This window comes from Phallusia mammillata, chromosome 1 (assembly GCF_965637545.1).
Source record: "Phallusia mammillata chromosome 1, kaPhaMamm4.hap1.1, whole genome shotgun sequence".
Taxonomy (NCBI): domain Eukaryota; kingdom Metazoa; phylum Chordata; class Ascidiacea; order Phlebobranchia; family Ascidiidae; genus Phallusia; species Phallusia mammillata.
Window position 1 is genome coordinate 17216276 of NC_137252.1, and position 15005 is coordinate 17231280.

The 15005-nt window shown below is 40.2% G+C and overlaps 1 protein-coding gene and 1 long non-coding RNA gene across 2 annotated transcripts; both read right to left on the bottom strand.

Annotated features, from left to right (window-relative positions):
* Positions 1–3940: 3940 nt before the first annotated feature.
* On the bottom strand, positions 3941–5650 carry LOC145233086 (uncharacterized). Its single transcript, XR_013861015.1, has 2 exons — positions 5200–5650; positions 3941–4753 (listed from the first exon to the last, which is right to left on the bottom strand). It is a non-coding gene; the product is annotated as an uncharacterized LOC145233086 (long non-coding RNA).
* Positions 5651–10056: 4406 nt separating this feature from the next.
* On the bottom strand, positions 10057–14235 carry LOC145207616 (uncharacterized). Its single transcript, XM_080078728.1, has 3 exons — positions 13468–14235; positions 13058–13221; positions 10057–11469 (listed from the first exon to the last, which is right to left on the bottom strand). Exons 1-3 carry the CDS (start codon positions 14053–14055, stop codon positions 10896–10898), a joined length of 1326 nt encoding a protein of 441 aa, XP_079934854.1. The 5' UTR covers positions 14056–14235; the 3' UTR covers positions 10057–10895.
* Between the last annotated feature and the right edge of the window lie 770 nt (positions 14236–15005).

The following is a 15005-nucleotide window of genomic DNA, read 5'->3' on the forward strand; positions in this document are numbered from 1 at the left end:
AAGTTTTGAACGAATCCTAGCATAAATCGTTTTTGTAAAAACATGTAGTTACTTGGTTTAACTTCTCGAAAAGGTTGGTTGGTTTCAGATTTGAGGTTCGGTTTGGGTCATTTCGTCTGTGCCAACACGTTATTTCACGGTTACATTTCGTTATCCTCATACCGGTGAACCAAAAGAACGAAATTGAATATCCTGGAATGTTAATGTTGTTATGATTTTATGTTTTGCTTTACTCAAGTATAGACCAAAAAACTTCTTATTCAAATCAATTTGATAATTATGTTTCCACCCAACAAGACTTTTATTGTAATTTGCAAAAAGAATTCCAATGTATGATTCGGTCATAATCTAAACTCCACTTTCCAAGCAATTTTACTTGTCTTTAACATCGAAATAATTAGTGGTTTACTTATTGAACCATTGTTACTTTTTACTTGCAAAAAAATGTGGGTTAAATTTTAGCGATTTCGTGCCAGTCCATTCGGTACATCTAGGTTAATTATTATCAGTGATCGGTTAAAAATACCAAAGATTCAAATTCCACATTTGCTCCTTGTCTTTCCCATCGACGTGTTTAATTACTGAACTCGTGCAAGTTCTCAACGCACTTGCTTTGTACTGTCAAAATGTGACAAGCAAAGTCGAGTCAGGCACCCGATTGCGTCATTCCCTGGCTCCGCGGGCTGACGTGTCGTTCTCGGGTCAGTGAAATCGGTGCATGGGAGCATGGAGCTTGTCTGCGGGGCCGGCTTTCTAGAGCCAACCGTGCCGGGTATGGATCATTGTAAGGGCGCGGCAGTTTTTAGTTTCTTCCTGTGCAAGGAGACTGTAATTCATGCGTGCGAACGACAATGTCAGCGTAAACACAGAGTTAAACCGTTGTCTGTTTAACTTGCCAACTATACCGCCTTTGAACTTACCTTTTCCGGTGATGCTGCCGTGGTCGTACTGTATGTCTTGTGTGGTATTTGTTTTGTAAACAAGTGCAACTAAAATTTTACCACTTGGCAGTTCATTTGTGGCAATTAAAGCGATTTAGTTTTAATATCGTATTTCCCCGACCAAGCGCCAACGCCTGTTTTGCAAACTTTCAATGGAAACGTTGTTAAATTTCCCAAATGAAAGGAAGCAAAATATATACTGAAAGCAACCAGTGATTTCAAAATAAAATGGCGCAGTTCATCTTGTGACTGTAGAGAAACTTTATAATGGGTGCAAATATATTTGAGTCGTAAATCCACACACTTACGAAACATTTAAGCCTTCAATCATATCTGTTGTAAAAATATTTCGTAAATTTCCAGAGTCTAGTTTACAAGTCTGCTTTGGAAACAGAAACTTATTTTAGAAACGAATAACCACGTTTCTTATTTCAAACGAGTCCAGTCGTGCGATTCTAGCCAAAATGTCAGTTATTTTCATTTCCCGTGTCAGACAGCGGTTTATGGTCGAAGAATTCCGTTCAAGTCGTTGAAGAATCGAAGATGATTCGCTTCCGCTGCCGGTCTACGCATGCTTTCTCACGCTCCCGGCACGGCTAATTAAGATTCGTCCCTGCTTATCTGCACCTCGGCCCTCCACCAAAATGCGCAACACTTTAATCCTATCCTGCGGTTCAACCTGTCCGACTAATGAAGAACAATTTGATTTTTTAACCACAGGCGCCATAAGTTTAACTTTAGCGGATTTGTTCGAGTCCATGTCTTCATTTCAAGCAAGTCTTGACGTGGGGTGCTCAAGAATCCGTGTAAATTGTTTCAAACTGTTTTGTGCCAAACTGACCATCGGAAATAGGGGTCAAGACGCCGCGAACACCCTCAGTCTCAGTTGGCACAGCTTTGTCGACATTATCTCGCGAAAATGTTGATGGATTGTGATTTTTGTTACATAATGTTACATTTTAAATGGGTTAATTTTTTTCCTAAATTTTCAAAAGAGGTTTATTTATAATTTATACAGTATGATCAAAGTATTAAAGATGTTTTATGTTTGCACTGGTAATGTTTCTGCTCATAACCTAAAACACAAAATTTATTTGCAAAATTAAAAGCAACCTTATTTATATTAATTTGAATTAAACACAGAATTGACAAAAATTAGTACCTTTGTTCCGAAACCATGCATTGGTAAATGCCATTCGCAAAGAAACTCTTGCATTATCCGCAAATTGCCATGAGATGGAGTATTTCCGCCGGAGTCGTCAACATTTGTACACATGCATAGGAAGCAATGGATCAAAGCGTTGAGACGATATTTTGACCAGCAACCAAAACAAACTAATGTGCATCGGTCCTTAGTTCCTTGATGATCGCCGTGAGCGCGTGCTGCTTTGTTCTCCATTGTTTCGTCATAACAAGTCAATCATGAATCACAAAAGCGCCGCATGGCCAGGTGCTAATTAGCGACAATCGGTTTGTTTTCGTTAGTCACGTAATTGACGTGACGTAAACAAAGTAGCGACTTGCAGTTTTAGCAGCATGCTTTTATCTAGCACTGGTGCAACTACGTTAGTTTCCAAAGCGAAGATTACATTTTTCTATTCGTTGGCCTGTTTTAATAAATAGTTATTGGCAAATAAATATTTTACTCTGCAGAAATTAATATTTTGAAGCAGTATTTTGTCGTAATTGTTTTTTTTTTCTGAATGTTGTTTAACAAAAACATTATATTGTTACAATTTTAAACGTTCAAAAAAGATTTCTTTTCCAAATGACGGACAGCTTAATGCGGCAATAAACCGACGCAAATTCTACATGACGGTGGACGAAAATTATCTTCGCCATTTTCCGGCCGTTACAAAATAATTCGACAACATAATGACAGTGGAGATGGCCATTACTTGCTTTTCTATAGCGCGGCGGCCGCCGGCATACTCTGCGAGCGAATTATAAACCGCGAATCACTCATGAAATCATAATCGTGCCTTGCGACGTTCCGATTTTTATATCACCGTATGGTTAAATGCAAAATCGTAGAAAGGAACTGTATTTTTGTAGCACCGCAAACCTTTATGCTGGGTCGCTTGAGGCCTGTGGAAAAATACCACATTCGAATTTTAATTTTTGCCGCACCCGTGCTCGATCTTAGATAGCGAGTTGATACCTTTGCGTTCACATGTAATTTCGTGTCGCAGCCTGTGAATTACAAGAGCATATATCCGATGGCGCTGCCCCGCTTGCCTGTGCACCGCTGCAGCGAATTACCGTTGATGGATGATACGATAAGGTGGCCCCAACATGCGAAGCACAAGATTGTGATCAACAGCAGGGAGATTTGATCGATTTCGCTTTTACGCGCCAGCCAGTGTGTATCTCTGTGCCCTAATGACGATGTTAACTTTAACGTTTCAATGCGATTTCTACTCCAATCCCTTATTAAAGTTCACTAAATCTCGTAGCGATCGATGTTAACCAATTCCGTTTATTGGCGTGTGTGTGTTCCTTTACGACCGGTAAACTTTATTTGTCGCTCCAATCATTTGCCATTACAAGCAATTTTAAGCTAGCAGTCAACATTCAATCGCCCTAAGGGCAGTCGTCGCTTATCAGCTTGCTCTTTGCGATTCGTGATCCGTTTGCCGAGCAAGCCCCGAATTACCTAAGTTCGACCGATGTCCCGTAGCAGACTTGGAATTCTGGATTGTGGCCAGTATTGAGACTAGGATCATCTGCTGTTAGAAATTGCCGATTGCGACGATAAGACCGTGTGTCCCCGTCTGCCTGTCACGTCGCATCCCAGCGTCCGAGAGTCATCTCCTCGTCAACTTGTTTTCGATCTGGCGACGTTTTTGTGGTTTTTGACGAGAAAGATTGACGTTGGCGTGACGTGAATGCTATTTGTCACTTGAGGTATCAACAAACTTATACGGTGCGCGAGTGTTACTAATGACGCAATCAGTATCGCCATTTTGTTTGCAGGATATTTGAAAATCAGACTAAAGTGCGTTGCTGCAGCTTAAGGTTTATTTAAAATGACATTGCAAATCTATTGCGAACGAAATGTAGAAATTTCGAATTTCAGCTACTCATTTTGACTGTAGGCATATTTACATGGTTTATCACGAGCACTAAAACTTACCAACCAATACAGAGAAATTATACAGAAAGATGTGCAATACAACGTTCTACGAAAACAGAATCGGACTTACGCAAAAAAGTGACGTTACTTGTTGCACATTCAACTATGCGTATCGTCTGTTTCCTTGCAGTTCAAACGTAAACATGGTAACATTGTCAGGCTCATGTGAACATCCGCGTTTTGTCACCGACCGGTAGCAACGTGTGAACAAAAACTAAACCAACTCTGCCGGGGCGACCCTCACACCACTTCACATTTCTTCTCCCATGACGTCTCCATTGCATCGAAGACAAGAAAGTCTTGTGTCACATCAAACGTTGTAAGCGACAACAGGGATCTGATCGTTCATTGATCACAGTGGGGAGTAGAGTGTCCGAAACCGGCTACATGTGATCTGATTGGTTTCATGTGAACGTGAAATATTCTGACAATGTCCGCAAGAGGCGTGCTCTCCTGTAATCGAGGCTTTGCAATTCTCGTGCTTGACGTCATAAGGGGTTTCAGATATTGTTTTCGGGTCGAACACGCCCCCGGCCTGTAATTAAAATTCATCTACAGTTGCTTGAAAACCGAGCCTGGGCGTTGGCCAGCCAACGTGCAGCGAAACCCCAAATGAAAGTGAATAACAATCGTGTCTTTGTGACAAACCTCTTACGTCATTCCTTTCCTCGGTGGCCTGCAAAGCACAGTAAAAGCTTGTATCGTAGTAGCATAAACTGAGGCCTATTGTAACAAACTCTGGTGAAAAAATAAATAGTTATATCCGTAAATTTGAACAAGTATTTCCTATCCGGTTGTGACCTAAAATTCCTAAAATTGTGTTCGAATTCTTATGTTTGGCATTGATCGACATTCTTAAAGGCAGATATATACCAGTTTTAATGAAAGTAATGATTATGACATATGTCAGTACTAATAGAGAAGAAGTCAGATGACAAATAGAGAAGGGCAGTTTATTTAATTTCTTTGCATAGAACTATTAAGTTACAAAAACAAACGTTTGTTTGGACGTTCTATACAGTCTGTTTCAAATATCCTGTGAGGAAATCTTGCAAATATAAAATGTTTTGCGTTAGTGCTGAACAGTTTTCTTTGTGATTTTACTGTTTTATTGTCACTGACCTCTTTCTGTTGCCAAATGTGACACCTTACACACATTGTATCAACTTGCACGTGTTGTGGCAAGCCCCTGTTTCCGAATAGTTCCGCAACGAAATCACATGAGACAGGATACAAGTACTTCCATCTATTGTCACCTCTCGCTGTTCAACAATACACCTACGACACGTCACGCTCCGAATTAAGCGAAATGTAGCATTCTCCCCAGCGTTTTGTTCTCTGATGTCATCGGTTTTTGCGAATTTCTTTTTGACAAGCGACGAATTGGTAAATATGTTCGGGGTAATATCACGCGACCCCGATGTGGGGAATTTCAACACGACACCCCAGATTCGTCACTGGCAGAATCATTGAGATTTTCAAGAATGCAAAAGTCCTGGGTTTGTAAAGGCATTGTCTCCTATAGCGTCACACACATGGCTAAGGTGGCCTAAAAACATATTTATTGGAAACAGAATTGTATCTTAAACTGATCTGCAATCGCAACTGAATCTCCACACAAGCATTTTAGGAAAATAAATGTCGTGTTTCATAAATGTACATTGCAGAAAGCGAATTTCGAGCCACAAAGTCAAACATGTCTGTAAGCTGATAGTCTTTCACAGCTTTTTTTATAAGCACCAACAGTTTATTAAGCAAAACAATTGGCTTTACTTTCTTTCACAGAAAATCGCTGTTTAAAAAAACACATTATATTTAGTTTTTACTTATGTCAAGTTATTGTTTAAAACAAACTTACCACATTTAACCAATAAATTACGCTCTAAAGTCTAAATTATAGAAAATTTTCTTTTTTTTATTCATTCCAACCTGTGACGTCACCGCATGTGATGTCACAGATCGGAAATGTGTCAATCGTTATTTGGTTTGAGTTCGACCGATCGCGGTCAGCGTAGGCGACAAATTGGTTGAGATTTGTTAAAATTGCCTCCGATTTACCTAATTTCCGTTACAGGCGACATGAAAGTCACTAGACGCCGCCGATATACAGTGGTCACTGGTGGCTACTTTGGTTCTATTTTCATCGAATATGTGTCATTTTTTTCACATGTTTCGACACTTCGACCGCACAGGTATAGTTTTTTAGGACTGAAAATATAATATCATGACCAGGAAAATTTGTTTTGAAAGAAACAAAATTGGGTTGAGATTGGGAAAACTTCTAAACAAGTTTGTGTCTATAATCGTACAGGCCTTTAAATTTTTCGTGCACCCTGTCTATTTTGTCCTACTGACCATTTTTTCTCCACTATTCGTTGTCGATGTAGATAGTTTATGTATTTTTCCCAATATGGCTTTACTATTGGCGGTCAAGCAATTCAACGGGGACATAAACTATTCCACAGCTACTTTATTCAGGCAGACTCGGTTTGCCCGTGAAATCGGCTTTTAATTCGCAGCATGCCTCGCACGTGGCACTCGTTAAGTCCGCATTATTCATCCCTTCAACTTGTCCACCTATATGGTTTATCGTGATCAACAATCTCTTCAAGCGCCATCCTTTTGCTTGGTAATTGCTCCCGACGCCGGTAAGAACGTCGTCTCGCACACAAACACAGACATGTAGTGTAGGCCTCACCTATGTCATATCGCTATATGGTCTCATTTTTTGCTTCGTAAAGACTTTTGACATTAGGAATGTCGTTCGGTCCGTCCCTGAATTTTGTGAGTCATGGCCTTATGACGTTTTCATGTCAATCAGCTGTGTTTTGACGTTTTGTTTTCGCGACATATCTGGGTCAGATATCAGAACTGTGGGCAGCAGTGAATGATTAGGATTCTGCAATGTATCCAGAGCCCCCCCTATAGTTTTTCATATGCACTCTTTGTAACATGTTCATTTTAATAGACTCCATGCAGTAAAAGTTATTCTCAAATTGACATTTACAAATAGTTTGTTGTTTTCGCAAAAGTTTGTATTAAAACAAAACATTTACGAAACCAAAAAGGACGGGAAAATTATTTAAACTTATGCAAAAAAAAGTCAGATAAATTCTATCAAGAAAATGACAGACATTTTTCAGAATAAGAGTGTGTATTTTAGAATAAGAGTGTGTAATTTAATCTACTGTAAGGTAGAATAAATGCATTTAACTGGAACAAAAAAGATCTAAAAAAATTAGAAAAGTAACGTCTTCTAAGATGTTATTCATTAAATAAAGATAAATCCTAAAAATAAGAACGATATGGCAACCCGCATACACATTTTAAAAATTCGGCAAACATTTCCAAGGCGACAAACTTTTATTGCAACCGACCACAAGCGACCAAATCCATTTATCAAACGTAACTTTCGCACGTGACTACTGCCATAACGAACGAAAGTGGATTGGTCGCAGAAACGCAGACGATTGCTTTACTTTTTGATTCGGTCTGGCCTTGACGTGACAACTCGAAAGGGGGGAAAATTACGAGAAGCCATCGATCAGTCGCTTCAAAGGTTGAATCCGCCGCGACGCTTTGATGTCTATTTGTTTGTTTACGGCGGTCATCAGTAGTGACGTTTTTTGTCGGCTTCTGTCCATCCTGGTCGTGTGTCCAGCGAAACTCTGTGCAGTTTCACACCCTTGATATTTCTGGGTTCTCGCTTTTGGAGTGCTGACAAATGCACTTCTAAAGGTTTTCCTTACGGAAGTTCGTAAGCAGTCGTGAGAAACTTGCTTTTAGGCGGTTTTGGGCTGTTTGATGTAACTTTATATGTTTCAGCCTCTTTTCTATTAAAAAAAATACGATCACTTTATGTAACCTGCTGTCTGTATTTTTCCCAACACGTTTTTACACTTTATTAATTGGGTAGAAGTTTCGTCTGACGAATCAAAATACTTTTATTAGTGATTTGTGCATCGATTTGTAAATTGCTGCGTTAATAGAAAGTAATGTCCCCAGCAGAGTAAGCGCCATATTATCAGCTTGACGGCGGCGGGTAATACGAGGCACACGTCGAGCCCTTTGTCATACCTTTACCCGCTGAGAAGGTTCAATCGAAACGGTGTTAATCTTATAACGACGTAAAGGTGTACAACGACCTGAGCTTCATTGGAGGACACTGGCATTTTTTCGTTATTTTGAAATTTCTATTTTTCTCAAGTTTCGTCGTCTTTCGGGTCACGTCTTGGTTTTCGCACATCATCAATATCTGACGAACGCCCAGCTTGTCATACTATTCCAGGTCTCACACGGCGTTCCGTATTTTGTTTGATATTCTCCCCTAAACACGATAGCTCTGCGGTTCCATATTACAAGCTTAGAATATCAAGGGTCTGATTGGTTGTTGCCCAAACGATGAATTATAAATCGAACTGTTCGGGGCGGCTTCTGTTTACACATGGACCTGCATTTGCATGTGCAGCCGATTCCGATATAACTAGCTACATAGACACGTGCGCCGATTAATTTTTCATTTTCAAAAATATATTTTACTTCTTAAATCGCAAACGCGACGCCGCTGAGTCGGGTGAAAATCGTTGTAAGATTGAAAGGTTACGTCTGGCATTCTCCCGTGTCCGTGTCGATGTTAGGTGAAAACCGATAAAGACAGTAGATAGGCAGAAAACTCACCCCTAGGAAATTGATATTTATGTATCATGTTGCGGTCAGAATGATGTATTTGATTCGTATAATAAAAGCAAAAAAGGATCTCTGGTATAAGCGTATGTATAGCCAGCTTACAAGTCCTTATGTATAGAAGTATACTCCGTAACGTCATGCCCTTCCCTCCTCTTGGGCTGCATTGTGGATTTTCAGGCCCGATACACTGAGAAATTGTTTTTCAATTTGTTTCGTATGTGATTCTTTTTATTATTTTCCTGCTCGTAATATTTAGTTCAGATTTATACAAAATGAAGCTTCCATTTGCACCAACAAATATCATTGTGTATGTTCTTAACCTGTCTATTTTTAATTCTACAAACTGCAATGTGAAGTTTCCAACTCCTAAACAAAGATATCAATCGGCCAATTTGGCCCCAATATAAGAAAACAGAGATAAAAGAACCCACCTCCGGAACACGCATCCGCTTCGCCTTAAAACTGTTTTCAGAGTGTTTTGTGTTGAGGCTATTTGCCTTGTGCAGGGTTTCACCAACTCGACGCTCGGAAAGACAGTGTTTGTCCTCCGCAGTCCGGTGGAGCTCAAAACAGAGCGAATCCAAGCAAACATGCACAAGGTGCGCAGATCGCATGATCGATTGCGCATCAAACGCTCGATGCACGCTTGTCTATGCGGCTGATCAATGGTGCGATCGGTCAATAGTTGGTGAAGAGATGGACCCTAGCTTTCCCACGTACCCTTACAGTGGCTATTTTGTTTGATAACTTTTGATTTCTTACAGTTGCGTACTAAAAGATTTAACGTATTGCCTGCAAGAAAATTCTTTTGAGTTTTCTTGAACAACTGTTACAATCAGAACCCTGGTAAATCTTTTTACAGATACACCCAAAAGTTTAATCTTCGGCACAAAGTTATGCCAGTATTCTTTCGAGTTCTTTTGTGGTTAGGCATTGCACCCCATACGTCTTTATCGCAGAGTAAAACTTTAAAACTACAAAAGTATGCCTTGTTCCACATTGGATATAGTTTCACAAAATTTTATCGCGACCTCAGCGCACTCTTGTCACTTAAAATACTTTTGTGTTTTTATCATGCTTTTATGTTACTAAGGTTCAGTATGTAGCTTGCAAACTAATTTTGTTAAACCTTATTCAATAACTACTATGTTTGACTTGCTCTTTGAATTCGCACTGCTTTTTATTATTTGTTGCTAATTTTCCGATGCTATATCATATATATAAGAAATATATTTCTTTGTGTGAAAATGCGGCTGCTGAAATGTTTCCAACTTAATTCACCAAAGTCAAAAATTTGTTCAACCATTTTTTTATTTTTAAACAGTGCTGCATGTACGCTACGACGATCAACGCTTAACATTTAGCCGTCACAAAAAGGAATGAGAAATTAACAACAAGAAGTGTTGAAATAAAATCAAAATGTTGGTCGGCATGCAATACATAAAATTGGCCTTTCTTAAAAATGAAATATTACTTATAAAGTACGTCATGGAATTACTCGGGAGGAATGTGTTTCATCCGTGAAAAACTACCAACTCTGTGTGGTTTGCCAAATGCATTGCAAAACTTTAGGCGGAATGATGGTCACATGACACACATACAGAAGCGCAGACACAAAGTTACAGCAGAAGTCAAAAAATATATTTGTAAAACTCTGTGCACAAATATGGAACGTTTGCAATTACCCAACTGACTACCCAGTAGCTTTCATTGTTGAGGGTTGAGCAGCTGATGCCCAGATTGCATTACATTTCCGAGCCAATAATCGCTCGGTACAAAGCGTTGATTTCGTATAATTGGTGACCGGACTCAAAGAACAATGGCGTCATTCGCGGAACGCACAGTAAAAGCATACAAAATTAGTCGCAGCCGGCGTCATGGTCATATAGGCCATTGTGATGAATTATATATGACACATACAGTGAAAACACACCTACAGCTTCAGCAAAAACATAAATGGCTTCAATGGGGGCTTCGCTTACAGTTTTGTGGGCTACTGCGTTTTACCCGGGTGGCAAACTGGGAGCATGTTCTTGAAAATATAACACTTAGTTTGGTCTAACTGCTCGGCATATGGAATATGACAACAATGATTGTCGGTTTTTGTTCGCGTTTTTGTTCTGTGTAGCAAGCTACGTTCCCATTTCCACTGCGTTGCTTGGTGCCATACCATGTATTAAAGACTCGTGCATGCTGCTCACAGGTACATGTGCTGAAACAGCGGTCATGTGATGCGGGATTTGCGGCAGATGTGGCTGGTACATGTCAGGATGTTGCAGCGGGGTCATGTGGCCGTTTGCGTGCTCACCACTGGCCACGGTGTAATGGCCCGGGACACCTCCGGAACCCGCGTGATGTTGCGAGAGTGAGTGAGGATCGTGAAGAGTGCTCATAATCATGCTGTGAGGCGGCATGATTGGAGGAGGCGGGGGTACGTGATGAGGGTTCATGGCGTGATGCGGCGGCGTATGTGAGTGCTGGGGTTGGTGATGCAGCATCTGCTCATGTTGGTGTTGCTGGTGCATGACTTGCTGCTGGTGAGCAACATGAGACATGTTGTCAAGTGAAGGTTTTGGCTCCAGTACATCGCCAGCTATGCTACCAGGGTGCCCCATGCCATCAATGCCTCCTTGGCCCTGCTGGGGTGGTGTGCCCATCCCCGAAGCTTGCAGTGGCATTCCAGTTTGAGACATGTCGCTACCATCTCTGTAATAAAAATTGCCAGGGTTAAATTATGTAGTTTGCAATTCTTTTCACAGAGTAAGACAAATATTCGAATGATTTGTTTAAGGTTTAAGTTCCTACATCCAACAATGAATAAAAAAGTGCAGTTTAGATTTGCTTACATAATATTTGTTTGCTCATGTTTTGTATAGCAGAAATACAAATTTTACAGATTTCAAAATAAATAATCATTTGACTGTATGTTGTTCCCATCTCAGTTTTGTGTTTCGATTTTGAGTTAACGAAATGATTTGACAAACACAGCGGACTGTAGAAATGCCTGAGACATTCTTGTGAACATTGACAGTTTTTAAAGTATTTTACAGTTTGTTTGTACTTTGTCTTATTTTTTTACTTCCCTAATGTATGGTTTAAATAGGGGAATGTCACTAATAAGTGTTTTGTTGCATGTCTGTATTTAACTTGTTTGCTTTAAATGCGATGTATGCCACCCAGTGCAATGTAAACAAAAACCATTAAAATTTCACGTCTTCTCTTTACGCTTAAACACATGACTGGATAATTATTACATTCAATTGATAAGTTGATGTTTTTAGGATAACGTCCCCATTATAGCATTAGAGCGGGACTGAGTCACGGTCTATGAAGCCTGGATTCCGCGCTGACCGCGAAGGCAACCGGGCTAGACGAAGTTAAAAAAACAAAATGGCGTCGCCGCTCTTGTGACTCCAACGTCCTACAACTTCGGTAAAATAATGCGATGTTTGCAATTGTAAAACCCAAATCGTTTTTGTTGTTGTTCGGCATTAATGCACATGCTGAATGCTCTGTGTTTTGTTGATGACATTATTACAGCTTGAAGTCAATAGCAATTAATAATTTTGTATATTTTTTATTCGATTTGCTAGAAACATTTGTCACAAAAGTAAATTATTCTCAAAGATGTTAAGTGTTATGCTCCACCCCTAATTTGACGCTTTCGTGCTATTCAATTCAGAAGAAAAAACAAGTTTATACACCCTACCAAAATTACAGAAACAGTGTTTTTGTATATTCATAATTTTTTTGTTAAACCTGGAAATAAACATTTCCCAAATGAATATTTTTTGGATGATGTCGTTTGTATTGGCCTGTAATTTACACACAGGCGCCACAAATTTGATCTTATTAAGCCTGTGTACCGCTGTCTCTGTTTTCAAATTTAAATTAGATTACTACCCATTGGAAATTAAACCGCCAAACACAAGAGAAAGTTTATTGAGACGCCTGGAAATCTCATAACCGTGTTGAACGATGTCGGACAAGTAATTTGTGCGGCTTTTTCATTCAGTCTCAAGTTACCGTTCGCATTGTGTCGTGGTTTGGACAACAATTGTCTTAAAAGTTTAATTCTATTGCTGGCCAAGCTACAATAAGGCATCGAATTCGATCCCTTTTTGTGTTCCATGTCGATTTTGTAGTTTGCCACGACGAACTGGCGTTTGCTAGTATTGTAGGCCATTGCCTAATGTTGTGGTGAGGACGGTTAAGAGGCTAGTTACTAGTTTCTTTTCAATTCTATGTGATTTAATACTAATAACAAAATATGTTGAAAGTGTTGAAGACCCACCTTTCTTTAGCTTCGGCTGCTCGATCCCGTTGCCTCCGGTTCTTAAACCAATTGCTGACTTGGGTTACAGTCAATCCTGTGCCCTCAGCAAGTTCACGTTTTTCACGGGGTGATGGGTAAGGGTTGTGTGTGTACCAGTCGCGTAAAGTGGCCCTGGATTTCTCCTGCAAAAATTAATTGTAAAGGGTAAATGTAAACTCCAAAACAGGCACCAATAACTTGCAACATCATTAAAATGTGTTGTATTTGTATGCACAAATATTCTTAATAGATTGAATGCTAATATTGTGAATCGCATTTACTGTTTAAAGTTTATGCAACTTGTGGTTTCATGTCACACCTCTAATGTACATGGGAGCATGTCTTCAAACAAACTAAATGATACAACATATTCAATACTTTCCACGCACCTTAAAACAGTAGCTTGTTTCTTCTCCATCCCAGATTGACCTCGGAAGAGGAAACTTCCTCCGCACTCGGTACTTTCCAACAGCACCAAGTGGTCGCCCCCTCAGTTTTTCGGCTTCGATGTAATGCGATTTGAGCCAGAGTTGTTGCAGCTTCGGATGGTTGTGTTCAGAAAACTGATTGTTTTCGATAATCTTGTAAAGTTCGCGAAAGTTGCCGCGATGAAATGCGACAACTGCCTTTGCCTTTAGGACGCTTTCGTTCTTGTGCAGCTGCTCGCATCCAGGAAGAGACCATAAAAATCTTGCAAGTCGCTCAATATTGCCTCCTTGTTGTAGCACTTCGCAAACACAGGCCACTTGCTCCTGGGTGAAACCGAATGAGAGCCCGGAGCCGGGTTGTGAACTCGGCGGGGGAACAGGTGCCGGCATCCCGCCGTAGTTGCTCATCATGCTGTGGTTGATGTGAGAACTTGGACCGGCGGAAACGGCGGAGAAATGCGCTGCAGCAGCGGCTGCGACTGCGGAAGGGTGCTGCACTACCTGCGGAAGCATTGCCGGGTAAGGATTGATGGCTAGTGCGGCGGCCATTGCTGGCTCCTGCGAAGAGGTTGTCAAGTAATTTGGTTCCGTCACCACCGTAGTCAAAATCTTGGCTTAAATATGTGCCGATTCGCTATACAGAGCTTGGCATAGACGACGTATTTAGTTTTAGAGATGTACTAAATTGCACAAGGCATATACGCAGATCTGAAATTTTAAGAAAAATAGGTTTATGAGACATGCTATACCCTTTACTCGTCAATATTCAATTAGCATCGCTGTTCGAAAATGGCGCTTCCGTTACACCTAGTAAAACTTACTTCTCTTACAAAAATAGTAAAACTTTTAAATCACATGATTTTTTTAAAATAATTTGCATTTTAATCATCGGTGCTGTCTATTTTGCTATCATTCTCATATGATTCTATCCTCAGTTACTTTCTTTTATTCTACAATCATCATTTTCAGTAACGATATTTGTTATTCCTTTTATTTCCTAAAAATAAAGTCTGCTGATAAATTTCGATTTCTATGCCACACTCTTGGCAACGTCCACTCTCAGGTGGCAACACCTCGCAACTAACTGTTCTCCGTCACAATCCAGCACATTAATAGCGAACTGGCGAGAGAAATTCGACTGTGGCGAGAAAAACAACAAGCAATCGACGATCGACAACAAAAGGTGACAATCGCTGGTCGTCCCAACCCTTGTTTATAATCGGCTCGACGACGCGCTGAATCAATCTCGGGAACTTGCTGCTTTGGTCGTTTCTCTTGCTTTTTTCGCTTTTTTCCTCTCCCGAAAACTGTCTCGTGTGCCCACTTGCTCACTTACGGTTCTGCATGGTCACGCTTTCTACAAATTTGGCCTGCCGCTGCCGCGTGCGCCATTTTCAGAAAGACGCTTGTTTAGTTTCGATTTGCATATTTCCTAATACGCAATTTCGTTATGTTACATACAAGCACACGTTTTTTAAAAAACAACTGTTTGCCAATGT